At 47.2% G+C, this 26,424-nt stretch overlaps 1 protein-coding gene across 9 annotated transcripts in view; it reads right to left on the minus strand.

The window, feature by feature from the left end:
* Positions 1 to 26,424, minus strand: part of ECT2 (epithelial cell transforming 2) — a 199,443-nt gene that overhangs the window by 152,399 nt on the left and 20,620 nt on the right. For 5 of the 9 annotated variants that reach the window (XM_029616751.1, XM_029616752.1, XM_029616755.1 and 2 more), the window contains 7 exons: positions 23,555 to 23,662; positions 22,426 to 22,499; positions 15,642 to 15,772; positions 15,059 to 15,174; positions 14,876 to 14,938; positions 14,483 to 14,705; positions 13,102 to 13,317 (listed from right to left, as the gene is read on the minus strand). In XM_029616751.1, the coding sequence (XP_029472611.1) occupies positions 13,102 to 13,317; positions 14,483 to 14,705; positions 14,876 to 14,938; positions 15,059 to 15,174; positions 15,642 to 15,772; positions 22,426 to 22,499; positions 23,555 to 23,662 (931 nt within the window). The remainder of the gene's footprint in view (positions 1 to 13,101; positions 13,318 to 14,482; positions 14,706 to 14,875; positions 14,939 to 15,058; positions 15,175 to 15,641; positions 15,773 to 22,425; positions 22,500 to 23,554; positions 23,663 to 26,424) is intronic. The other 4 variants (XM_029616758.1, XM_029616756.1, XM_029616757.1 and 1 more) reach the window with 1 other exon arrangement.

Here is a 26,424-nt window from a genome sequence, read left to right on the forward strand (position 1 = left end):
CACCAGGCCTAAAAAAAAACCTCTCCAAACCCACACAAAAGCAAAGGAAGTAGAGAACTTGTGAGCACAGAGTAAGGTGACAATCACAGAGAGGAATATCCACACTATAACAGGAGAGCCCTCTTAAGGGTCAACCGTAAGACAGAACTGAGTCAGATCCTCATGAAGAACTGGTCTCCTGCTGTAACAGATCCATGTGTGGTGGAAGGTGAAAAGGGGGGGGGGGGGGAGAGAGAAGACACCTCCAGTAATCTTCTCAAATCTGCATACCATGGATGCCTGGCCCAGTCCTGCACCACCAGGAGCACTAGTTCCCTGTGGCCTTTGATTTTGTGAATTATCCTGCCCAGTAAGGGTCATGGAGAAAAGGCATAAAGCAAACTGTCTTCTGGCCAGACTTGTAGAGAACATCTATTCCCAGGGATCTCTCCTGCGACTGTAGAATCTAGGAACTTTTGCATTGCAAGAAGTCACCAGCAGATCTAGGAATAGAAGGCTCCAGCAATCCACAATCCAGCTGAGACGCTTCGGCTGACAACTCCCACCCTCTCTGCTTAGAAAGTCCGCGATCATCTGCATATGATCTTCCACCTATACCATAAGCTAGTCTATTTCTTGCAACACTGGCTGGCTCTTGGTTTCACCCTGGCAACTAATATAGGCCACTATCTTTATACTGCCAGACATCATGCGAACCGCTGGCTCCTGCAGCCTGTGGCTAAATTGAAAGCATGCCAGCCATACTGCCTGGGCTTCCAGTGATTTATGTTCCACCAGGACTCTTCAGCACTCCAATGCTCTTGAGCTGTCAACTCCAAACAGTGAACTCCCCTACCATGGAGACTCACATTTGTCACGAGTACTGACAGGTCATAGAGGGCAAGGGAGCTTCCTTCCTCAGATGATCCTCCTGCAACATCCTTGGAGACAGGAGCAGATTTCCATCAGCAAGTGGAGCCGAACCACATAGTCCTGACACTGCGGGTCCAACGAGACTGCATAGTGCACTGAAGAACATGCATATGCGCCCTCTCGCACAGCACCATTTCCAGGGTTGCCACCAGAGTACCTGTAGGTAGGACCACACAGGACGCATGGTGTTAATAAACTGACACTTGAGACATCAATTTCAGAATCCAAGTTTCTGGTAGGAAAACTCTGTCCTGCCCCATGTCGAATCGGACCCCAAGACACTCCAATGACTGGGATGGCTGAAGAACGGTCTTGGTCAAGTTCACCACCCAAAACAAGCTCCCACAATAATGAGATCACCTTGTGTGTCACCAAGCAGCTCTCTACCTGAGACTTGGCTCAAATCAGTCAGTCATCCAAATATAGGTGTACCAGGATTCCTTCTCAAGGCCACCCCTACTACCACCATAACCTTGGGAAATGTACTGGGAGCATGGCTGGACCAAAGGGCAGCGCCCAAAACTGATAAATGCGCTGCAACACCACAAGGTGTAGAAAGTGTTGGTGCTCCAATCTGATGGGAATATAAACGGTAAGCCTCTGACAGATCTAGGAAGATCAGAAATTCCCCCAACTGCACCGCCATTATAACAGAGTGTAAGGTTTCCATGCAAAAATGAGTCACAGTCAAACGACAGTTGGCCCTCTTGAGATCCAAGATGGGATGAAAGAGCTCTCCTTCTTGGGCACAACAAATAGAATAGCTCCCCATACTCTGAGAAGTGGGCATTGGAACCACAGTCCTAAGCCTGAAGAGCCTTTAAGCATGAACTCCACTACCTGCTTCTTCTGTGAGGAATGATAAGGGGATACTATGAACACGTCCCAAGAAAAACTGCGAAATTCTAATACATATCCTTCTCGTATAACCTCCAAGACCCACTGGGCCGGTGTGATCTTGACTCCCCTCTGATAACAGAGACATCCCCTCTCTCATGCTCCCAAAGGTGGTTCAGCAAATCTTCATTGGGATGTATGGGAGGGTCTACAACCCAAATCTGCACGTCTGTCTCAAACACCTGGATCCTGCAGCATGACCTCTCATGAGAAAGGGGTGCTGCACCTGTCTCATCCTCCTGAAAACAAGGAACTGGAGATTTGCTACACTTACTAGCCAGGTTCTCCAACTCATTGTCAAATAAGAGCGAGCCGTGAAAAGGCAATTTGGTGAGATTAGCCTTGGGTGGTCACATTGGCCAACTAATTTCTCAACCAAAACTGGCACCTGCCACTACAACTGAAGTCACCCATCTGGACAAGGTGCGGACTAAGGCACATCCCGCATCAGCCCAAAAAAAAAAAAAAAAAAAAGGCAGCAGCTGATACCATAAGAGCTAGGATTTACAGCAGAGACAGCAACCTCCTGGGAGAGAAGCAAACAAGAGCGAACCATCAAGGAAAAACATGAAGCAATAAAAGGTCACTGCCACAGTTTCAAACGCCTGCTCAAGGAGAGTCTCAATCTTGCTAACATGAGCATCCAAAGCCTTTCGCCCTTTCATGGGAGTAGTAATCCACTTGGAGACTTCTCACACAAGTGCATCTACTTTTGGGAAGAAAGAAGCACTCTCCATATTGAATCCAGAGGATATAGGCCTTCCAAAATCTGACCACTTTGGAAATAGCCTCTGAAGCACCGCACTCAAGCTCAATCAATTCTAGAATAGCTTCCATCATGGGAAAAACAATAAGAAGCTTTACACACGGGAAACCAAAAGGAAGACAAAACACTCTGATCCTCCAAGCAGCATGTGTTCCACGAAGAAAATGCCTGAAAGGAACAGGTAGTACAAAAAGGTTCTTAGGCTTCTGAGGCACAGGTGCTATCTTGGCAGACAATGCGCTGAACTGCAGCCGGAGGCGTGCTGCTTTCAGCCTTTTGTGATATATGCGCTCGACTAGGTGCCCAAAAGTTATGCATCCAATACCTGTGCACGCACACCTCAGCACTCACTCAGGCGAGGGAAATAAAGGCACGTAAAACACTCAGGCACACAGTGCTACTTGAACGCTGACAGAAGCGTGGCCACTAGGTGGCACTCAACATGGGCGCTCAGAATTCAAGGCTTTACTGTGCACCCAAAAACTGGATGCACAGCAAGACATACACTGGACATACATACACACACACACACACCCACCACACACAATTATCTTATCTGGCTGAGCACAGAGATAGTCTATGGCTGCGGGGAGAGAGGGTAATTGCCATCACCACCGTGCTCTGCTTCCTGCACCTACTGCCTTTCAGCTACTCATGCAGCTAAGTCCACACTGACAAAACCAGCTACCGGACCAAGGAACACCTGTGAGGGACCACAGAAATCAGCTCAGGAATTCTCAACTGTGGGAGGGACCTTTTAAGTATCACCACAGGAGAACGGGACTTTTATACTTAGATTTCAAATTTCTCCTTCCAAAAAAACTTCAAGCAATCCCCATGGGGAGATGCACATCCACCATCTGCTGGAGACGGAAAATACTGGCAGGGGCTATATATACTGCGACGTCAGTCACTGACCTGAGTCCATCTATCCGTATGCTAGGAAAGGATATGTAAATCTGTAGGCAATTGGCTTCTGGACACATTCGAACAGACACAGCTGATGAGCTGAAAGATGGGCACTCAGCATTGAACCCTTGAAGACCTTCCTCCCAAACGTATCCAACATCTCTGGGACTCTCAGGAGAAGGAGGGGTGCTAGAGTGACTACAAGCACATTTTGTGTACTTCAATACCAACTCTGCCACACCAAAGTGGTGTGGCAACTAGACTACCCAAAATTCCAGGGAACATGACCTCTATACTTAGTTCAGTTTGAGCTACCAAAAGATTCAGATGAGGATGTGGCAGACAAGTCCTGAAGGAGTTTGTGCATCAGGATAGATGCAGAATCTGGAGGAACTGAAGAGCCTAAAGATGTATTTTTTTTTTTTACATACCAATGGACAGTCTTTGCCAACTTATTCAAAAATCTTAAGTAGGCGAGATCTTCCAGACAGGAGGTATGCAGAAGTAAGTTTGTTAGGTGATCAGGTGGGATTTTCATGGAAACCCCCATGACTCCTAATCACAAGAAACACACTACATTTCAAGACTGATGTAGAAGGAAGGCAGCACCAGAGGAGACTACCTCTGCTTGTCTGGTGGGGAATGTCTGGAAGGAACCCACAGTAGAGAGAACCCACTTCTTCCCCTGGAGGAAGAGGTCACCACTCCATGGTAAGGACTTACTCCCAACATTGGAAGCACCGTGAAGTACACATCTGCACGGAACATGGAGCAGCTCCACTAAGAGGGAAAAAAAAAAAAGTTTCCTCCAATTTGACAGAAGAGGTTTTAACCTCCTGTTTCAATCTTCAGGGTATAGAGAAAAAATTTTCACTAGCTCAGATAGCTGTATTCCTACTGGCTGAGACCTTCTCCCTTTCTTTATGCAGAACTGAACGAGATCCTCTCCAAGCAGTCAGAACAGGTAATCCTCACTCAGGGTTGACAAAGCTTAAGAGGACCCCAGTGTCTGGCAGCTGTGCAGCTGGATGGCTCCAAGGTGCTCAAAGTTGGCTGCGTCAACTCCTGTTTACTAGTATCTCACTCAGATGGCAACAATAGCTCCTTTCATACCATAATACCCAGTGTAAGACTCTTGGAAGAACATCAAGTGCTCCACTCCCAACACAGATCACTGCACTACGGATGCCAACTGTGCCTTAGAATGCAAGCAAAGCACCAGTGACAAGGACAGTACTGCAGCCATGTCAGGACTGGGTAACAAAACAAAGACAACAAAAAAAAAAAGCCTGAGCCATGGGGATCTTCTGTGCTACAAAAGATGCAGTACCTGTGCCAATGAGGCTATGTGCCACATCAGCATCAAGAAAGCTTTTTCCAGCAGAGCTGTGCACCTCTCTCTTCGGGTCTGAGAGAACCACCCCAACAAGAGGTTCCTCGAGCTGCTTAGGCACTTCTTGGCACCTCAGGCTTCTATGCCACTCAACCACCGATCTGAGATAGATCATGAAGTCAGACCACAAGGCAAGGTGGGAGTGGAGGCTTTCTGTACCTACAGGACTGAGGAAGAAGCTTCCTGCCTTGGCCTTTTGCAGAGACAGATAATGCTTTGCTCTGAGGAGCAGCTGTGCTGCTTACCCTGGCACCACGGCTTTGGGCTCTTACCCACTGGCATCTTCCCCATACAGTATTGTTGTGCCCTGGAAGACATCTAATCACAGCTGTAGCAGTTTTGAGTTGTGGTCTAGGCCCAAGCAGTAATAAGAGTGTGTAGCCATGATGGACATCCAACACTCACAGACAGAGGCTTTTAAGCTGCTTATCAGAGGCTTCTTGGCCAACATTTTCTCATTCTTTAGAGCTTCTAGATGTTCTGACTGATAAGCTGCCAAAGCACAGGCAAAAAGCAATTAGAAGCAATGAGACAGATAGGGACACTAGGACCCTAAAAAAGTAGAGAAATAAAATCAATAAACTGGGGCATGTCCATGCAATAGCTTGAATGAAGAAAGACTGAGGGGTTCATGAGGCGGCAACATGTAGAATTCCCACACATGCTCAGAGCTGGGTCTGTGTCAGCACCATCCGATGGCATTCTAGCTAACTCATGCCTGCTCATAGACAGAAAACAGGCAGGTATGTTCTGTACGAAAGTGAGGCCCATTAGTGCTCCGATTTCTAAAGTTATCACACTGTCGTCATTTGCTAGAAATTAAATTGAGGTGAATGGGAAGGAGAGCACCACCATCTCGCTCATAGAAAGCTTCAGTTTAGTTTTTTATTCCCTCACCAAAGCAACATCACATCCCAATTTATGGTCTTATTTTCTTAGCAGATGGCAGCCAGTATGAAGACAATTAATGTGAATGCCATGTAGTTGTGCCACCCCTATCAGATCCGGCCACTAAAGCTACTATCCCTGTATCCGTGTCCTTAGAACACACTTAGAAAGGATACCCTTCAGACCTTTTCACCTGGATATTCTGATTGGATGACTGCTATTTAGCCCAGCCATTTTTCCATACTCTGGTAGGGCACCCCAGCCTTGCCCAGAGGTGTGTGGGGTTTTTTTTTGGTTTTTTTTTTAAAGAAGAGATACCTCACCATGCACTCCCTGCCAGAGGGTCCTTCTTATTGGGGTTTTATCTATGATTGTATTTAAAATGGTTTTAGTTTATGTAAATGTATTGTGTTATTAATTTAATGTTTTTTGAAAAATGATGTAACATGTATGATGATAGGTTTAGTACATATGTGTTTTGAATGTTGCTACTGCAAATTCGATCAGTGTAAACCGCCTTGAAATTAAGTTGAAAGCCGGTATATAAAGCTGAATAAATAAATAAAATATAATTTACAGTAAGATAGGCTTAAGCCTGATACCCCTTTGGAACAGGGGTCTCTCTCTTCAGGGAACCAAAGATCTGCAGCCTACTCTACTCACTAGGCAGGCAAGCACCAGTGATGGATCCTGCTGCGAGACAGTAAGGGCAGAGAAGCAGAGATTTAAAGTATTTTGTAACTAAAGAGTAGTGGGGAGGTTTTTGGATCACCCTTCCCCACTGGGATTACAGTGCTGTGAATAGCCTGGTCCCCAATTTTTCCATCAGAGAAATCACCTAAAGTAACAAATAAGGAGAATGAACAATTGAATCCAAGGAAGAGTGAGAGAAGGAGATCCCACCCGGATCTGTTCAAGAGGAAAATTAGTTTCTTACCTGATAATTTTCGTTCCTGTATTACCACGGATCAGTCCAGACACCTGGGTTTTGCCTCCGCACCAGCAGATGGAGACAGAGCAAGATTTGACAGGCTCTGCCACATATAACAGGGTGCCACCCACAGCTTCTCAGTCTTATGTAATGTCAAAGCAGAGTGGAACGAAACAACCAAACTACCTATGATTCGCCTACACAAGGCCAAGTCCAAACCCCCAACTGGAACAGAACTCTCAGAACCAGAGGAATGAACAATAGAACAAATATCTAGGTAAATAAATCCATGAGCGGACTCTCCGTTACTTCAAAATACACAGACATGGGTGGGTCCCTGGACTGATCCGTGGTACTACAGGAACGAAAATTATCAGGTAAGAAAATAATTTTCCTTTCCCTGTATGTACCCGGATCAGTCCAGTCCAGACACCTGGGATGTACTAGAGCCAACTTACCGAGGGTGAGAACCAGAGAGTTCCGCTCGGAGCACTCCCTCACCAAATCCACCCGAATTCGAGGCTTGGACATCCAGGCGGTAATGCCTTGCAAAAGTATGCAACAACTTCCAAGTAGCCGCCCTGCAAATCTCCTGAGGCTACACCTGAAGATTCCACCCAAGAGGCGGCCTGAGACCGCGTACAATGAGCCCGAACGCCCACGGAAACAGGTTTCCCACGCAGTAAGTATGCAGACCCAATGGCCTCCTTGAGCCAGCGAGCTATTGCAGTTTGAGGCCGCACCTCCCCTCTTTGGACCATTGCACAACAAAGAGATGGTCAGATACACGGAAGGGATTCGTAACTTCGAGATATTGCAGCAGAACCCTGTGAACATACAGTTTCCGTAAATCCCACACCATAGGATCAGCTCGCTCCCCCTCTGGAAACAAGGGAAGCTCCATCGACTGATTCAAATGGAAAGACGACATCGCCTTTGGCAGAAAGGAAGGAACCGTCCTCAAAGAGACCCCCGAATCAGAGATCCGCAAAAACTGCTCCCTACACAGAGCCTGCAATTCAGAAACTCGCCTAGCCGAAGCAATCGCAATTAGAAACACCACTTTCAGCGTAAGATCCTTCAGCGTCGCCCGCTTGATAGGCTCAAAAGGCGGCGAACAAAGCCGAAAGCATCCAATTAAGGTTCCAGGACGGGCAAGGATGGTGCAACGGAGGACATAAATGCTTAGCCCCCCAAAGAAAAAGCGCCACATCAGGGTGAGACAACCTAGAGCCGCCACCTGAACCCGAAGGGTACAAGAGATCTTTTGAGAGACCTGCCTGAAGACCTGCCTGAAGAAAGGCTAGAATATCAGAAACCGAAGCCCTTGTGCGATCCACTACACAATCCCCACACCAGTCTTCAAACACCGTCCAGACCAGAGCATAAGCTAAGGACGTCGACTGCTTCCTAGACCTCAATAACGTGGTTACCACCGCATCTGAATACCCTTTATTCTTCAAGCGTTGCCTTTCGAAAGCCATGCTGCGAGACAGAAGTGATCCGCCTCCTCCAAACAGACAGGGCCTTGATGAAGAAGAGCCGCGGACTCCCGAAATCGCAGGGGCGACTCGACTGTCAAATTGAGTAGGTCCGCAAACCACGGACGCCGCAGCCACTCCGGCACCACCAAAATCATGTCCGGATGAAGTTCTATGCGCCGAAGTACCTTGCCTATCAGGGGCCAGGGAGGGAATATGTACAGTAACATTTGTGGGCCAGGGAAGCACTAGCGCATTGACCCCTTCGGCCCCTCTCTCCCTGCGCCGGCTGTAGAACCGTGGAGCCTTTGCATTCTGGAATATGGCCATCAGGTCCACGTGTGGTGTGCCCTACCGCTCGCAGATGAGTTGAAACGCCTCCCCGGCCAGTTCCCATTCCCCAGGATCTAGATGGTGCCGACTGAGGAAGTCGGCCTGAACGTTGTCTACCCCAGCAATGCGAGATGCTGCAAGGTTGCTGAGATTCCGCTCCGCCCAGCTCATCAATTGTTGCGCCTCCGTCGCAACTAGCTGACTTCCTTGTCCCTCCCTGGCAATTGATGTATGCCACTGTAGTTGCATTGTCTGACAAGACTCAGACCGCCTTTTCCTGAAGAATTGGAAGGAAGGATTGCAGAGCCAGAGCCACCGCCCTGGTCTCCAAGCGATTGATGGACCACTGAGATTGTGCCTTTGACCACTGTCCCTGCACCGACTGTCCAAGACAGACCGCTCCCCAGCCGGAGAGACTGGCGTCTGTGGTGACTACCGTCCAGTCGGGCATGATCAGAGACACTCCACACGTCAAATGATCAGATACCAGCCACCAGTGGAGACTGGCCCTCGCCTGGTCCGTGAGCGGAAGCGGTAGATGGAACTGGAATGGAGACAGGACTCCAGCGGGACAGCAATGCGGATTGCAAAGGACGCAGATGAGCGAAAGCCCAGGGCGTCCACACTAGTGGACGCCCTGGGCATAGAACCCAAGACCTTCAGATAATCCCGTACCTGAGGCATCTGTAGGGACAATAGGTGCCTCACCTGACTTTGTAGCTTGACCACTCGCTCCTTGGTGAGAAATACCTTGCCCTGCCTCGTGTCGAACAGCGCTCCCAGAAACTCCAAGGACTGAGTAGGAGTCAAACGACTCTTGGCAAGGTTGACCACCCATCCGAGAGATCGCAAGAGCTGAAGGACTCTGGTGACCTCCGTCTGACACTGCAGCTCGGACTTCGCCCGAATCAGCCAATCATCCAAGTAGGGATGCACCAGGAAACCCTCTCTCCGGAGTTGTGCCGCCACCACCACCACCACTTGGTGAACGTGCGAGGAGCGGTGGCAAGGTCGAAAGGGAGAGCTCGGAACTGATAGTGCCTGCCCAGGATGCAGAACCTGAGAAACCTCTGGTAAAACGGTTGGATGCAGATATGCTTCCGTGAGATCCAGAGAGGACAGAAACTCGCCTGGCTGAACTGAGGCAACAATCGACCGAATCATCCCCATTTTGAAGCGCGGTATCCGAAGACACCTGTTGACACTCTTCAAGTCTAATATTGGTCTGAATGTCCCCTCCTTTTTTGGGACTATGCATTGTTGCTCGGGAGGGACCGAAATTAATCGCCCCCAAGTCCCACAGGTGTTGTAGATTTCCCTGCACCACTGCTCACTTCTCCCGGTAACCGCAGGGTGCGACGAGGAAATTATCTGCAGGAATCTGTACAAAATCTAAAGCATAACCTTGACTCATCACGGTGAGGACCCATTGGTCAGACGTTATTTTGGTCCATTCCTCGAAGAACAGCGCCAATCTGGCTCCCACGTTTGGCAACGGGTGAGGAACCTGCAGAGAGGAATGGACCGGACGAATTTCATTGCGAAGTCTTAGCCCCCGTCCCTGATTGAGGGCCACTTTGTTTCCTGAATCTTCTTCCACAAAAGGACTGAGGCCAAGACGAGCTTGTATGATAAGACGACCCAGAAGACCTCGCTGGACGAGACTTCCTGTTCCCCTGAAACCAGGTCTTATTGGGAAACAAACCCCGAGACCTAGGTCTGTCCTCAGGAAGTTTATAAGCCTTGTTCTCTCCGAGTGATTGCATCATATCATCCAACTCCTTGCCAAACAACAACTTTACCTTGAAAGGAAGGGAGCCGAGGTGGGCCTTGGAAGCACCATCACTGCCCAATTCCGAAGCCAAAGGAGAAGGCGTGCAGAAACCACGGATCTGGCAGACATGTGTAAGAGGTCATACAGCACATCTGCGCTGTAAGCGATCACCGCCTCCAATCGACTCGCTTGAGCCGTTTCTTCTTCTGAGAGTTCGGCATTGGCCTGGAGTTGCTGAGCCCAGCGAAGGCCCGCCTGCAGGGCAAAATTACTACATATCGCTGTGCGGACGCCCAGAGCCGAAACCTCAAAGACCTTCTTAAGCTGAAGCTCCAGCTTCCTATCTTGTAAGTCCTTAAGGGCTGTAGCCCCAGTCACTGGAATCGTGGACCTCTGTCACGGCCGACACCACTGCGTCCACCCTAGGAATCCTGAGAAGCTCCAAAGCATCCTCTGGAAGAGGATATAGCTTGTCCATGGCCTTGCTAACCTTCAGGCCCAAATCCGGAGTGTCCCATTCCCGGAAGAGAAGATCCGTCGCCAAGAAGTGGAACGGAAAAGCCACCGTAGGACCCCTGAGGCCCAACAAGACCAGATCCAGTTTGGCTCCTGGATGGGACTCCACGCTGAGCTCCTGAAGAATGGCCGGGATAAGTGGTGCCAGTTCATCCTTCTTAAAGAGACGTATCACCTTCGGGTCGTCTCCTTCCATCACTGGAGCTCCTTTGCTGGTACCTGGCTGAACCAGTACCTCCACATCCGCCTCATCAGCCCCCCCAGAGGCCTTACCTGTGGATCCATCTCATCCTGAGACATGAACTCCCGTGTCAGTCTCTTGAGGGGCGGACCGCAAAGGTTGTTTATCTCTTGGCGGATCCGAGTCCCTCCGGGACCTATTCCTTTTCCGCTGCTTCCGGGACTTGGGCTGCAGCCCCAGCCCCCCCCTGGAGCCAACTTCTTCCCTGCCTTCTTGGCTTTAAAGACTTTGTGCATCAGCTCCCCCCGGGCAGCAGCTGCTGTGGAGAGGGCGTGGGAGGCAGCGGCCCATCCCCCAGCACTGACTGCGTGGCTTCCCTGAAGGAGCCTAAAATGGCCGCCGTTCCCACGCTGAGCGGGAACGGATCTTCACTTCTAGCAGCACCCGAATCCAGCGCCCCCCCGCGCCCCCCCCCCCGACCGGGATCGGACGAACCCTCGCCGCCCGGCACGCAGCCAGAACAAAGACAGTCGCGTAGCACGAAGACCCCCGGGCATCTTCCCCCCTCCGTCGGGAAACACCAGGAAAGCACTGAAAGAATGTACAGCAAAAGAAAACTGCGAACGAAGCAGCGTAGAGTCGGCGCGCACAGACCTGCAAAAAACACTTTTTCTTCAACTTGCCGTTCGCTGTCCCTGGTACTGGACTCCTGCTCCAGTGGGGGGGTGAGTGAACCGGCCTCCCCGGTGTCACCCCCGACGCTGCAAACCAGAAGGGGCCGGGTCCTCGACCCTTAGCAGCGGCCTTGACCAGGGGGGATGGTCCCCTCAGAACCTTCCACCCCCCCCCCCGGGAGGCTCTCTCGACGAGGGACCTTTTTTTTTTTTTTTTTTTTTTTTTTTTTTTTTTTAAGAAACCCCGAAGAAAGTCAAACAGACAAGGAACAAGATCCTGGCTAAACTAAACTGAACCACCAAAACTCCCCACTAGGGATCCCAGAGGCTGTGGACTCTGCACCTGTACCATCTGCTGGAGACAGAATAAGACTGCGAGGCTGTGGGTGGCACCCTGCTATATGTGGCAGAGCCCGTCAAATCTTGCTCTGTCTCCATCTGCTGGTGTGGAGGCAAAACCCAGGTGTCTGGACTGATTCGGGTACGTACAGGGAACTTAGCTTTTTCTCAAATGCACACTAAATATTCTTAAACAAAAAGGCTTAATTTAACATTGTATCCAATATTTGAATTACTTACTAGATTTCACCAATGGAACACATTGGCAGAGATGCCATAAGGAGGGCAGTTTTCAAACTGGTGGGTAGTTGCAGACTATGCAGGGGAGTTTACACACCTACTTTACCCAAATCTTTAAAGGGCAACAGCACAGGTACGTTTCCCCCTTTGAAAACTCTTTTAAAGTACACACATTAAATCCAGCTGTGCAGTTTGCATCCGCTTTTATGTAGGTGGCCAAGAGCAAAAAAAAAAAAAAAAACCCAACCATGCACATATGCTGTTCTCCTTCCCTACAATCTGCATGTGCCCAAAAAGAGTGCCCCTTTTTAATGGGTGAACCCGGCATGAGCTTTAGCCACTTTGGGAGGGGGGGTAATGTATGGAATACGTTTTCACACAGAGCAATCTACCCACATATATGGTTTTGAAGATTGTCCTCAAACTACACCAATAGTCGCCACCTGGTTTGGAGCAAGATGCTACTTTGATCTCAAAAGAGCTTTCATATTCAAGATGACTCGTATCTTGGTCTAACACTGGATAACTTCAGTAACATGACATGAGGGTTTTATTTTGGGAGCTAGTTTTAAAGTAATGCTCAGCCCTCAATAAATGTGGATTTTTTCTTTCCCCCACCACAATTACATGAAAGCTCTGATTAGCCAGCACATTTTTATTTTAATGTGCTTTCTATCTGGTGGCACTACAAATAATATTCTTTACCGTGCCAAATATTCTAATGTTCTTTATTACATAAGTTTTTCTAGCTCCAAGCCCTTACAACATCATTTCATGCTCCCCTTTTGGAGAAGGATTTTTTTTGGGAGATGAAATAATTGTCACTTTGCCTGGAATTCTAGCACGCCAGCCTTCTGGATGACTTACTACTAGCAGTCGTGTGCACTGGCTGAAGAAAACCTACAGGATGCAACCGTTTGGGAGGAAGGCAATTATCCAAGTGATGGTTGCTTTCTTTCATACTCCTGCATTTCCTCCTTTTGGTCTTCCTCCTGGTCTCACTACATCTATTGCTCTGATGAGAGGTGGGCTGTGCTCTACCACTGAACGATTTTCTTACTGCTACTCTGTTCCCTGAATAATCTGAAAGAAAGATTGTTTCATACTAAGCATTTGGGAATACCATATTCTATCATTCACATTCAACAAGAAAGCAACACTCTGGCCAAGTTACCCACATTCCTAATATGTAGGACTGTGAGGCTCCTTGACAGCAGTGAATGCAGATTCCAAATTGGTCAGTTACCTTTATTACGAATTTATATCAGGAAAAACATTAAGGATCAGTTTTGCTTGTCATTTAAGTAGAAGTAGCTGCACATTTGATCCAGGAAACCAGACCTCTGTTACATAACAAAGAATGTGCTTACTATATTAGAGAATTTTTAAATGGGAAACAGAAAATCAACAATGAACACTATAAAAATAAAAAGGCAATCTAATTACAACCATCTACAGAGAATTACTGAGTAATATAAAACTATTCTCGAACAGCAGGAAAGGAAATCATGTGGCAAACTAGTGATGCCCTTTGACTTCATAAGCATGACTACGCAAAGCTTTAAGTCAATGAGTGTGTATGTTATAAATGGAAATTAACCGATTTAGAGCAGTCTAAAACATTTTCTGTCCTGCTAAGAACATCTGCATCCGGTAAAAGGTTTTCTAAAGCAAGAAACCAATATTTGATTATATGAAAGATACAGATCAAGCTTTAAGAAACAGTAAAAGTATTCTGTCAGACAGCATTGCTCTGTCATCTTACTGCTGTAATTGATTCTCTCCATATCCAATTTCTGTTTCACTCTTGTTCCTGCTCTCACTTATTTTGGGCCATAAGCTTCTGTAACACAGGTAGTGATTTTAATGGGCTTAAGACATGAAATGCATTGATTCTCCTTATGACTTCTATGTACCCAATGACCTCTTCTCATACTGCACTTTGCAGAGCAATGTGCCCCATGGGAGAAGGTTTTGGGTTTCTTTTGTTTTGTTGGTTTTTTTTTTAAAGACCCCAGGCCTTGACTGCTTTTTCACCATTGGATTTTTCCCCTCATGAAAACAAACAAGCTTCCTGCATGCAATTTTTATAGTTTGCTTTTTATCCAACAACAACCGTCTCATTTCCTAAATTAATCACAAGCAGAGATCATTGAACATTTAACTAGATGAAAAGAGCAAAAACAAAAAAAAAAAAAAAAAACTTGCACCTTCATAAAGAAACTCAATTTAAGGGCTTCTACTCTACCTGCATAGGACTTCCCGGACTCTGGTGTGTTAGAGATATCCAACAAAGACCCCACGGAGAGAGAATGCTCAGCTGATGGGCGTTTACGAGGAGGGAATGGGGAAATGTCAGTTTCTCTAGTCAGCTGAGCAAGTGTCTCTCTCAAGCGTCGTTTCTTACGATTGCTGTTTGGCGTATTCAAGGAGAGGAGAGATACGGACTTTTTCAGTGCAGGACTATCAGGCTGCAACAAAAAATGCAGAAAAAATATATTTATTAGTCTGCTTACTGAACATTACCAGGAGACTTTAAAAAAAAAAAAATTTAACTGAATGGAAGATATTGCAACTTAAAATTCTAAAGTCTTCCCATAAAAAAATTAAATAAATAAAAAATTACAAATGAAAACCTCACCTTTTCAAATAAATACATAGTTTCTCCTGCTCTAGCATCCATTTGAATACTTCCCCAGAACCACTGAAATGTGGAAAAAAAAACAGGTATACAGTTAGAACTTAATTTGTATTTAACTTCTTGAGTACTCCAGTGAACAGAACATTGATTTGCTAACATGGTTGCAAGAGTGGTTATGCTCACCTCCTGCTTCACAACATAAAGTTTTGCTGGAGGCTCAAATGGAAACTCTTTTACTGTACTTTCCTCCACCACTAGATGGGTGCATCTGTCATCACCAACTGCAAGATATTTCCCACCTAAAAGACATTTGAGACTTCAATATTTAATAAAGAAATCATATAAAAATAAAAGCATTCCAGTTTTTGATTTAACTGCCACCTCAACAGTGTTAAATGACCAACAGAGCCTTCAAGCCCAGGACTTAAAAAGAAAACAGGAGGAAAACCTGGGAACATGCCTAGAGATCAAACAAAACAGCTACATGGACAAACCCCCAACTCTTAGGAAAATAAACATGGAGGCATCACCTGAAAACATCAGGAATCTCTTTGCATGCTGGTTGGCAAGGGAAATATTACCCAGTGTCCTCATTTGATATACCACAGGGCAGTTTTATAAAGATTTTGAACACAAAACGATATCTTGGAGGCAAAAATTTAGGTAAGTAGCCAAACTGATGTTTGAGGAGAGATATTGAAAAGATATTTTCTGGAACATTTTAAGGTCATGCCAAGCAATTCCAGTGAATTTATGTAACCCACACCTTGCATTTGGGTCATTTCTTCCATGCTGGCCCTCTCTTCATCTGAGAATCCAAAGAAACTCAATATACAGTCTTGAAACGGAGCAACTTTGAACTCATTTTTGAATTCATCATCTGCTGCGAAAAAGTCACTGAGAACATGGAAAAACAAACATTTAACACGTTAAAATATTGCCTTACTAAAGCAAAATCATTATGGTTATATACCACTGAATACCTGATTTTGTAACTTTGCATTAACAAACACACACAGACCACACAACTGAAAGAACATAGGGACAAAAATAAGTAAAAAATTAATAAGACACCCACACTAATTGGTAGGGAACTATCTCCTGTTTACCCACAAAATCTGAAGCTAGAAGTAATAAAACCGCCACATCTATGCAATATGCCATCCACTAGTAATATTAGCACACACATGCGTTTGTCAACTCCAAAAATAAAAGCATAGAAGGCCCTCTGTGTTTTAAAGATAGACATTTACATAATCCAAAAACAAAGCTGCCAAGTTTACTAAGAAAAATGTTTAAACCACCGAGCCTCTAGTGTGCTATTTTAAAGTGTCTTCTAGAAGAGCAGAGTGTTCAATACCAGCATACTGCTGCAAAGAGTTGAAGCCTCTGCTTATTTTGTGAGCTATACTGTAATTGCAGAGTGCAAAAATCTACAATATTTTAAAGACAAAATAGTAGATAGTCTAATGGGGAAAACAAAACTTTGGAAGTCACATTGAGTATCTGCCAGTTGTAATGCTAACTCATCTGCCTTGCTCCTACAAAGTTTTGCATCTGCTCCACTTGGCAGTCACCCATACTGAACTCAGCTAATCTCCTCCCCATTTTCTGTTGGCAAGGGTGAACTGGCTCTAAAGAGCCACCTGAGAAGAATTATACTGCAACAGCAGCTGTCCTTTGTTTTTAATAGAGAGAAGTCTAACAGCATACAAGGCCTGAGAAAAAATAGCTTGCAAAACACTCACTACAGACCTGTGCTTAAAGTTCATGAAAGAGGATTACTTTATACAGCTCTTCAACAACTTACACTTCACAGTGCCATAAAGCTACATAGGAAAATTGGTTCTTACCTGCTAATTTTCGTTCCTGTAGTACCATGGATCAGCCTAGACTCCTGAGTTTTACCTCCCCTCCAGCAGGCGGAGACAGACCAATTTCTGTGGACTCTTGTCGTATACCCCCCTGAGGTGCCACCTAGAGTCTGTCAGTATTCCACTGGACTCAAGCAGAACAATAATAAAGATTCAAAACTTTCACTGAACAACCTCCCCCCGAAGAGCAGAGGAAATGAAGAATGCGCAACTGAAACCCAAAAAACTATGCCCTATAATTCTGACACTGAACAGGAGAGCATATGAAAATTTACATCCAGAAATAATGAACCACCGGCCAAGCGGACTCTCCCTGGGTAGGACTCTGGGCTGATCAGTGGTAGTAAGGAACGAAAATTAGCAGGTAAGAACCAATTTTCCTTTCCCTGTACATACCCGGATCAGCCCGGACTCCTGGGATGTACCCAAGCTTCCCTAACCAAGTTGGGATTGCGAGAGTCCCGCTCGGAGAACACTGGCTCCGAACTCCCCAGGCTCAGGTGCCCGGACATCAAGTCTATAATGTCTCACGAAAGTATGAGTAGACTTCCAGGTAGCCGCCCTACAAATCTCTTGCAGCGCCACCTGTTGACATTCGGCCCACGAAGTCTATTGCGAGCACGACCGGAATTGACCGGCCCTATACAAGGTATGCAGACACGATAGCCTCCTTCAGCCAACGGGCGATAGTTGCCTTGGAAGCTTTCTGACCCCTTCTGGGTCCACTCCATAGGACGAAAAGATGATCCGTCAGACAAAACTATTTGTGACCTCCAGGTAACGCAACAATACCCGTTTCACATACAGCTTTCGCAAATCTCTGGCCTCTGGCGAAGAGGAATCTAAACCCGTAAAGGAAGCTCCACAGACTGATTTAAATGAAAAGCAGATACCATCTTCGGGAGAAAGGAGGGAACCGTGCGCAACCAAACACCCGCTTCCTAAATCCTAAAGAAAGGCTCTCTGCAAGATAACACCTGGAGCTCTGAAATGCACCTCGCCGAAACAATAGTGACCAAACACACCATTTTCAAAGTGCGATCCTTCAGGGTCGCCCGCTTCAAGGGCTAAAAGGGGGCCGAGAAAAAGGCGCGGAGAACCAAATTAAGTTTCCAGGAAGGACAGGGATTCCTAACTGGAGGGAGCAAGTGCTTAACCCCTCTCAGGAGCCTAGCCACATCGGGATGCGAAGCCAGCGCCACCCCATGCACCCTACCTCGAAAACAACCTAACGCTGCTACTTGATCTCTCAAGGAATTAAAGGCCAGACCCTTGGACAATCCCGCCTGAAGGAATTCCAGAACTTCCGGGATTGAGGCCTTGGCAGGACGAATGCTACGTTCCACACACCAGGACTCAAACACCCCCCAGAATCTAACAGGCTCTGGATGTAGAGGTTTACGGGAGTGCAAGAGCGTGGTGATAACCGCAGGCGAATAACTCCTCGAACTTAACCTCTGCCTTTCAAAAGCCATGCCGCTAGACAGAAGTGATCAACCTCGCCGAAATATATGGGCCCCTGGCGCAGTAGAGTCTGGGACGGAGGAAACCGCAGCGGACCGTCGACTGCTAGAGTCAGAAGATCCGCAAAGCATGGACGCCGTGGCCATTCCGGAGCCACTAGAATCACTGTACCTGGGTGAACTTCGATTCGGCGCAACACTTTTCCGACCAACGGCCACGAAGGAAAGACGTTAGACAGAACGTCCCTTGGCCAGGGCAAAACCAGAGCATCTACTCCCTCCACTCCCAGTTCTCATCGCCGACTGAAGAAACGGGGAGCCTTGGCATTGCGGTATGTTGCCATGAGGTCCATGGATGGCCTGGTCCAACGCTGGCACAGAAGATGAAAGGCCTTGTCTGAGAGTTCCCACTCCCCTGGATCCAACTGGTTTCAACTGAGAAATTCTGCCTGCACGATGTTGACCCCGGCGATGTGGGAGGCCGCAATCTTGTAAAGGTGCCGTTCCTCCCAGGCGTTCAGCAGCCATGCCTCCGTCGCCACAGGACGGCTCCTGGTTCCACCTTGACAACTGATGTAAGCTACTGCTGTGGCATTGTCTGATAGTATCCTCACTGACCACCCTTCCACTAAGGGAAGAAGGGCCTGCAACGCCAGCCGAACTGCCCTGGTCTCCAAATGATTGATGGACCAGGAGGATTCCGTCTTCATCCACTGGCCCTACACCGCCCCCCCCCCCATCCGGAGAGGCTGGTGTCGGTAGTGACCACGATCCACGTGGGAATCTCCAAGTCCACTCCCCGATGCAAGTTGTCTGGACACAGCCACCAATGTAGGCTGGCACGCGCCACGTCCATCAGCGGTAATTGAAGCTGGAACTGCTGGGAAAGTGGACTCCAGAGGACACATATCAGCAAAGGCCCACAGAACGAGCTCGAGATTGGAAGCCATCGACCCCAGGACCTGCAATTAATCCCAGGCTGTGGGCTGAAGCATGGAACTGAATAAATCCACCTGGGAAATCAACATGGAAAGTCTCTCTTCTGTAAGAAAAACCTTGCCAGAGACTGTATCGAATCTGGCTCCCAGAAACTCCAAGGACTGAGAAGGAATCAGATGGCTCTTGTTGGGGTTTACCACCCAACCTAAGGAAGTCAACCTCCGGAGGACACGCTGGACCACGGTCCTGTACAATTCTTCCGACTTCGCATGAATCAGCCAATCGTCCAGGTAGGGATGAACCAATTACTCCCTCGCGCCACAGGGCTGTTGCTACCACCACCATCACCTTGGTGAAGACCCTTGGCACTGTCGTGAGGCTGAACGGGAGAGGACAAAACTGGAAATGTTGGCAGAGGATCGCGGACTGTAGGTACTTCTGATGATCCGGACGGATGGGAATGTGCAGATAAGCCTCCGTCAGGTCCAACGACACCAGAAATTCTCCCTTGTGGACGGATGCTATCACAGAGCGCAGAGTTTCCATCCGAAAACAAGGCACCTTCAGCTTCCGATTGACCTGTTTCAGATCTATGATGGGGTGAAATGTTCCTTCCTTTTTCGGCACAATGAAATAGATCGAGTAACGCCCGCGCCCGAGTTCTCCGGCTGGAAATGGAACTATGGCGCTGAGGTCTTGTAAGCGCAGCAGGGTCTCATGTACCGCCTGCCTCTTGACGGTACGCACATGGGGAAACCATGAAGCGGTTTTGGATCAGCCATGCAAAAATCTAAAGCATAGCTGTGTTCGATTATGCTTAGGACCCATTGATCTGACGTTACCATGGTCCACTCCTCCAGGAATAAGGACAGCCTGCCCCCAATCTTTGGAATAGAGGAGTGAACCGGCTGCACTTCATTGTGAGGGCTTGGGGCCCCCATGAGACTGAGGAGCTCCTTCTCTGGAGGGCCGCCGGCCTCAAAAGGACTGGGGCCATGTATTTTGACAGCTTTGTCCCTGACGAACAAGGAGCCCGTGGATTGGGAGGAGCGAAAACATTGATTCCCCCGAAACCTTGCTCTCTGAGGAAAAGAGCCTCTCGTCCTGGGCCTGTCCTCCGGCAGCTTGTGGACCTTGTTCTCCCTGAGTGACTTGATCATATCGTCCAACTGCTGTCCGAACAACAATCTGCCCTTGAAGGGCAGAGAACTCAAATGCAACTTGGAAGAGACATCTGCCAACCAATTCCGAAACTATAGGAGGTGACACGACAAAACCACTGAAACCATCGCCCTTCCTGAGGTCCGCAAAAGATCATACAGTGCGTCCGCACCGTAAACCACTGCAGACTCCATTCTCCCAACCTGTTGTGACTGGGCATCTGCAAGTTCCACGGATGCTTGGAAATCCTGGATCCATCGGAGACTGGCCCGCTGCGCGAAGCTGCTGCAGATGGCAGCCCGGACTCCCAGAGCTGATACCTCAAAAATTCTCTTGAGATATACCTCCAACTTGCGGTCCTGCAGATCCTTCAAGGCTGCGGCTCCTGTCACTGGAATAGTCAAGGTCTTAGTCACCGCTGAGACCGCAGCATCTACTTTAGGCACCCTGAGAAGATCCAGCGTGTCCTCTGGGAGCGGGTATAACTTATCCATGGCCCTGCTCACCTTTAACCCCAGATCAGGAGTGTCCTACTCCTTAAATAAAAAGTCAGACACCGAAAAATGGAACGGGAACAACCACGCTGGACCTCAGAGTCCATAGTAGCCCCCAACCTGGAATCCTCCTGAAGGGCTTCAATTCCCAGCTCGCCTAAGATGACCGGAGTAAGGGGATCCAGTTCATCTTTTCGGAACAAGCGAACCACCTTGGGGTCACCCCATCCACTGGAGGGGATCCCATGTGCTTGGACGGAGGAGCCTGGGCATCTGGATCCACATCCTGACCTTTAATAGGAACCAGGCGCGGAGAGTCCCCCTGATCTGAAGAATCCGAGGACGTGCTGCCCCTCGGACAGACCATGGAACGAAGCGGACATTGCTCCTTGGGCGCTCCACCAGACCTCGGCGGCTGAACCCACTTTCAGGCCTCAGAGGAACCTCCCCCTGGCCCTGCCGACGCGGGTGCCCTGCACCTTACCAGCCCTGCGCGCCTTAAACGCTTCGTGCATTAAAAGTACAAAATCTGAGGTGAACGACGAATAAGACACTTCAGAATCCTCCCCTTCATCATCCTCTTCTGCAGTGCCAGCCAAACCGGCCCCCCAGGTGCACTAGGCCGCGGCGACAACGGGGGAGGCAGAAGCCCATCCCCCATAGCAGCTTTTTCTTGCTCCCGCATGGTCCTCAAAATGGCTTCCGTTCCCGCACTGAGCAGGAACGGATCTGGGGCCTGACGAGGCAAAAATCGGGACGCTGACCCCCCGACGCGGTCGCGAATCACCCCCCCCCCCAAGATTTTGACGGAGCCGCAATCCCCGAAGAGCCCTCTCCCCCCGAGAGACACTCTGTGCAAGTGCCGGCAGGGGAGAGCCACACCATGCGGCATAAGCAGCGGCCTAAATTTACCCGGCCGGAGAGAGGAGCAGCAAAAATCAAAGGCCTACCCGAACAGAGCTGTCCGCAATCTGAAACAAACACCCACGGAAAGCAAACTAGGCCGGCAGAGCAGGAGAATTTAAAGACACAGGAACCAAATTTTTTTTTCCTTAAACTGTACAGGGGGCTAACTGAAGGTGAGAGCCAGAGATCCCCGGGATCACCTTCAGTGGGCAGTTACAGGGTCCTCAACCCTCTGCTCCTGAGCCTCAAATACCAGGGGGGGATGGCCCCACCAGGACCTAACAACCCCCTGGGAAGCTAAAAGGGGAACTATAGCCTAAGAAAAAACCTGACCCCTTACTAGCCAGCCGTACAAAGAAACAGACTAAACCAAAAAAACTACTAAAATCCTTAAAATACCAGACTCCAGGGAAGCACCTCTTCCACCTGCTGGAGACAGAAGAATACTGACGGACTCTAGGTGGCACCTCAGGAGTATACGACAGAGTCCACAGAAATTGGTATGCCTCCGCCTGCTGGAGGGGACATAAAACCCAGGAGTCTGGGCTGATCCGGGTACACACAGGGGAGGGAAGATTTTGGTACATAATCAAAACTAACTTTCCCACATCTTTGTTTGCTTTAAACACATGTCTATGCGCCAGAGGTAAATATACCATCACTACAAAAAATAAACATTTAGACTTTTTTTTCTATGGAGGTATAACACCTACAGTTCATCTCTCTTCTCCCAGGCCTTTAGAATCCAGTCAGCTTTCATAATAGGCGTTCCTAAGCTCACTGCAACCTGAAAGAAATTATAACAGTACACACAAGATAAACAAAAACATTTTAAAAAGCACTACACTATCCCATGAGACACAGAAGCAAATGGGAAAAAACAGTCATCTATTAATGCCCTGGTACACAGAATCACAGTAATCATAGTAATGACAGCAGAAAGACCAAATGGTGCATCCAGTCTGCCTAGCAAGTTTCTTATGGTAACTGCTGCTCTGTACAGGTTACCCCATGTTACCAAGATAAAACCTACAATCAGCATTTGATGCACACTTTAAACATAAACAAATTTTAAAGACTATTATACAATGTTGAAAAACACACACACACACAAAACCTTACACCAACACCTTCCTGGTCCAATTAACCAATATGTTTTGATCAACAGTGATGAAATAATCAATCATATATAGTAAGCCAATTGTAAAATGTTAACTAACTACAGCTCAGGCGTTATAATCAGTCTATATCAGTGCTGAGCACAAAGTATAGATTAACTGGACCAGGAAGGTGTTTAAGTTTTGTCCTCAAACATGTCTGGAATTTTTTTCTTCTGAGAATCACAAAATTATAGACCAGGGTTGTGGAGTTTTTTTGTTTTAAGTGTACCCTTTCTTCTGCAAAGTATCATTTTATGAACCTTTAATTCTATGAGGGCAGGGAGAGCAGCACTAGTTGCAAGGCCACCTATCAATTTCCTCCACCTCTCTGCTGACAATGTCTCTTCACTTCCTCTACCTCCCCTCTAAGCCTCTACTTTCTATTCCCCCTGTCCACAGCCTCACTCATCCTCCCCCAGGGCATTCAGTGCAACAGCAGTAGGCTCTGGATCCCTCTCCCCTAATTGCTGCAGGTCCCTCTTGCAGAAGGAACCAACTCTTGCACATTAAGGACAGCCTGACTACTGGTATGACCATCCTAGATACCCTTACCCTGAAAGCTACATTTTCAATAGAAATGGGATTTAAAAAAAAAAAAAAAAAAAAGCACCTTAGTTTTAGAAAGCTCACACAAAGTGCAATGTACCAAGATGAAAACCCTTATTTTAAGTTTAATACATACTCTGAATTTATCTCCATGTGTAGAATTTGCAATGAGGTGTGTAACCTTTGAACTGAAATCTCTCTTAATGGTCCCTCCCATGTGGTGAACCAAATTCACTAAGCCAACCTAAAAAGAGTAGAGGAAGTCAGTCAATGTTATTGTAATACCAAATTACCCATCAAGAGTTTAAAAACTTGACACTACTTACAAATAAACACTGCATGAGACATACCTGCAGCTGCTCACATGCTCCCTTACTAGTAAACTCTGGCCCATCAATTGGGGTCCTACTTGCCTCTAAGCAAGTAATCTGTTCTCAAGCTACTCTCCTGGTGGTACATCCCCACACGTGTGTGTGGGGGGGAGGGGCGCGCATATCACCACAACCACTAGAAAGGTTACCCATATACCATAAGTATACTGTGATCACACAGAACCATATTTCTGTGGATCACTGATTAGTCTCAAAGTACAAAATTAAAAAGTTTCATAAAAAGAACAAACAGTGAACATGAAAGAATTAAATCTGCAAACAGGTAGGAGAAAGGAAATAGAATATACAGAAAATCCTACATAACACTTGACTAATAAAGCCTGCAGACCTCAACACTGAACTCACAGCCGCTCTTTCTGGGCTGTTATGGTAAAATCGTTGGGACACAGTATGCTATCTTCCCAGTTATTCTGCCTGTCAGCTATGTGTTCCAGGAGCTCCTCACACTCTCGATCAGCAGAAGTTATATTTTTTTTGATCCAGATAAGTTCTCAAAATATTCAGCAAGAGTTTAGAAGGGATGCTTGGTCTATCATTAGATGAATGGATTTTTGTGATAGATTCTGTCTGATTTAGGCTATACTAGCATTCGCTTGTTTATCCTTGCTTTGTTTTTGCATATATTGGACTGTCTAAATGTTGGCTTCTTCTGTGTGGAAGAGTTTAATGTTTTAACTGTTAAAAGTATTTCAAGGATTACAACAGTAAATGTCCCTTAAAGTCAGCACAAATATGGTTTTAAGCACAACTGACAATGACCAAACAAAGCAATACATCTCTCCTGTATTATAAAAACCATAAAGTCTTTGGGTGAGCATTGAGGCATATCTGTGATGTGCAACCTTGCAACACTCACCTGAAACTGGGGAAAAGAAAATTGGTTCTTACCTGCTAGTTTTCATTCGTGAAATACCACAGATCAGTCCAGACAAGTGGGTTTTGTATCCCTACCAGCAGATGGAGTCAAGAGAACAAAACCTTTTCTGAAACTGCTACATAAGTTAGAGTGCCACCTGCAGACCCTCAGTATTGACCTGTACCCAAAACAAGATGAAGACAAATTCAAAAGCTAGCTTACGTCCCTCCTCTACGTGAGCAGGGGAATAAAGGTACAGCCCTCATGTCCACAACACTGATTGAAACCCCTGAAAGTTAAATAACGATAAGACCTCTCAGTCTTCTCCATGATACACATAGCCAAGATAACTCTTAATAGGGTGGGGTTCTGGACTGATCTGTGGTATTCCAGGAACAAAAGTTAGCAGGTAAGAACCAATTTTCTTTTCCTGTTCATACCCCCGATTAGTCCAGATAAGTGGGATGTATCCAAGCTCCCCTAAACAGGTCAGGAACTTGAAAGACCAGTTCACACACACTCTCCCCAAACCGCACCTCATCAGGCACCCGAACATCTATTTGGTAATGTCTGGTGAAAGTGTGAAGATATGACCAAGTCGCTACACAGAAGATCTCCTACAGAGAAACCAACTGACACTTTCAAATATAATCTGAAATTATGGCCTCTTTCAGCCACCATGCAATCATAACTTTCAAAGACTTGCACCCCTTCTTTGCTCTGCTGAACAGCAGACAAATCCATTGGTAACCTTCAGACACCGAAGTAGACACCGGACATCCAACAAATGTAACTCACTGGGTCTGCCACATCCAGATACTGGAATGCAGTAAGTTCAACCGGCTGACTCAGAGTGACAAAAGACGACCTTCAGCAAAAAATGCTGGAATAGTCTGCCATGAAACCAGTCACTGATGACTAGGCCTGACGTTCAAAATTCACCTGGCCTAACAGATAGCCACTAGAACCACCACATTCAGAGAACGATCCTTCAGGGATGCCCCCGTAACGGCTCAACAAAAACTACAAATAGCCTTAAGCACCAAATATAGGGTTCAAGAAGGGTACACCCAACAAAAAAGGTGGTCGTAAACGCTTAGTGCCCGTTAGAAAACCATATCCAGATGAATCGCCGAAGAAACTCCATCTTACCTTGACAAACACAGTCTGACTGCCATTTGAATACAAAGACTGCCAACCCCTTTACAAGCCCTTTCTGCAGAAAGGCCCAATTTTGAGGACTGACAGCCATGTCAGGTCAAGCCCTTCAACACACCAGATCTCAAAAGCCTTCCACACCCTGACATAAGCCTAGGAAGTAAACAGTCACCTGGCCTGAAGATGGAAGCAATAACTGCTTCTGAGTACCCCTTCAATTGCATCCACCTATCAAAACATCAGGCCACGAGACAAAAAGCAATCCGTCCGATCTGAAAACCTTGGACCTGGCCAGATCAGCCTTTGAAGATGACCTAACTTCAGAGTACCGCCGACCACAAGATTTAACGTCTGCAAACCTGAGTCAATGCAGCCCCTCTGGCACTACGAGTATAGAACAGATCTCTCACCGGCCACAGAAGAACCAACACTGCCGCCTTCCAAGCTGCACGCAACTGCTTGCCTTGGCATACTTCCTTGTCGCCATGAGAGCCCGCTGAGGAACTCCACCTGGCTTGAATTAGCTCCATTGCTTCTGGCAATAATTCCCATTTTCCCAGGTCCAACTGCTGCCAGCTGAGAAAGTCCACTTGCTACATG

Source organism: Rhinatrema bivittatum, chromosome 9, assembly GCF_901001135.1.
Source record: "Rhinatrema bivittatum chromosome 9, aRhiBiv1.1, whole genome shotgun sequence".
NCBI classification, from domain to species: Eukaryota; Metazoa; Chordata; class Amphibia; order Gymnophiona; family Rhinatrematidae; genus Rhinatrema; species Rhinatrema bivittatum.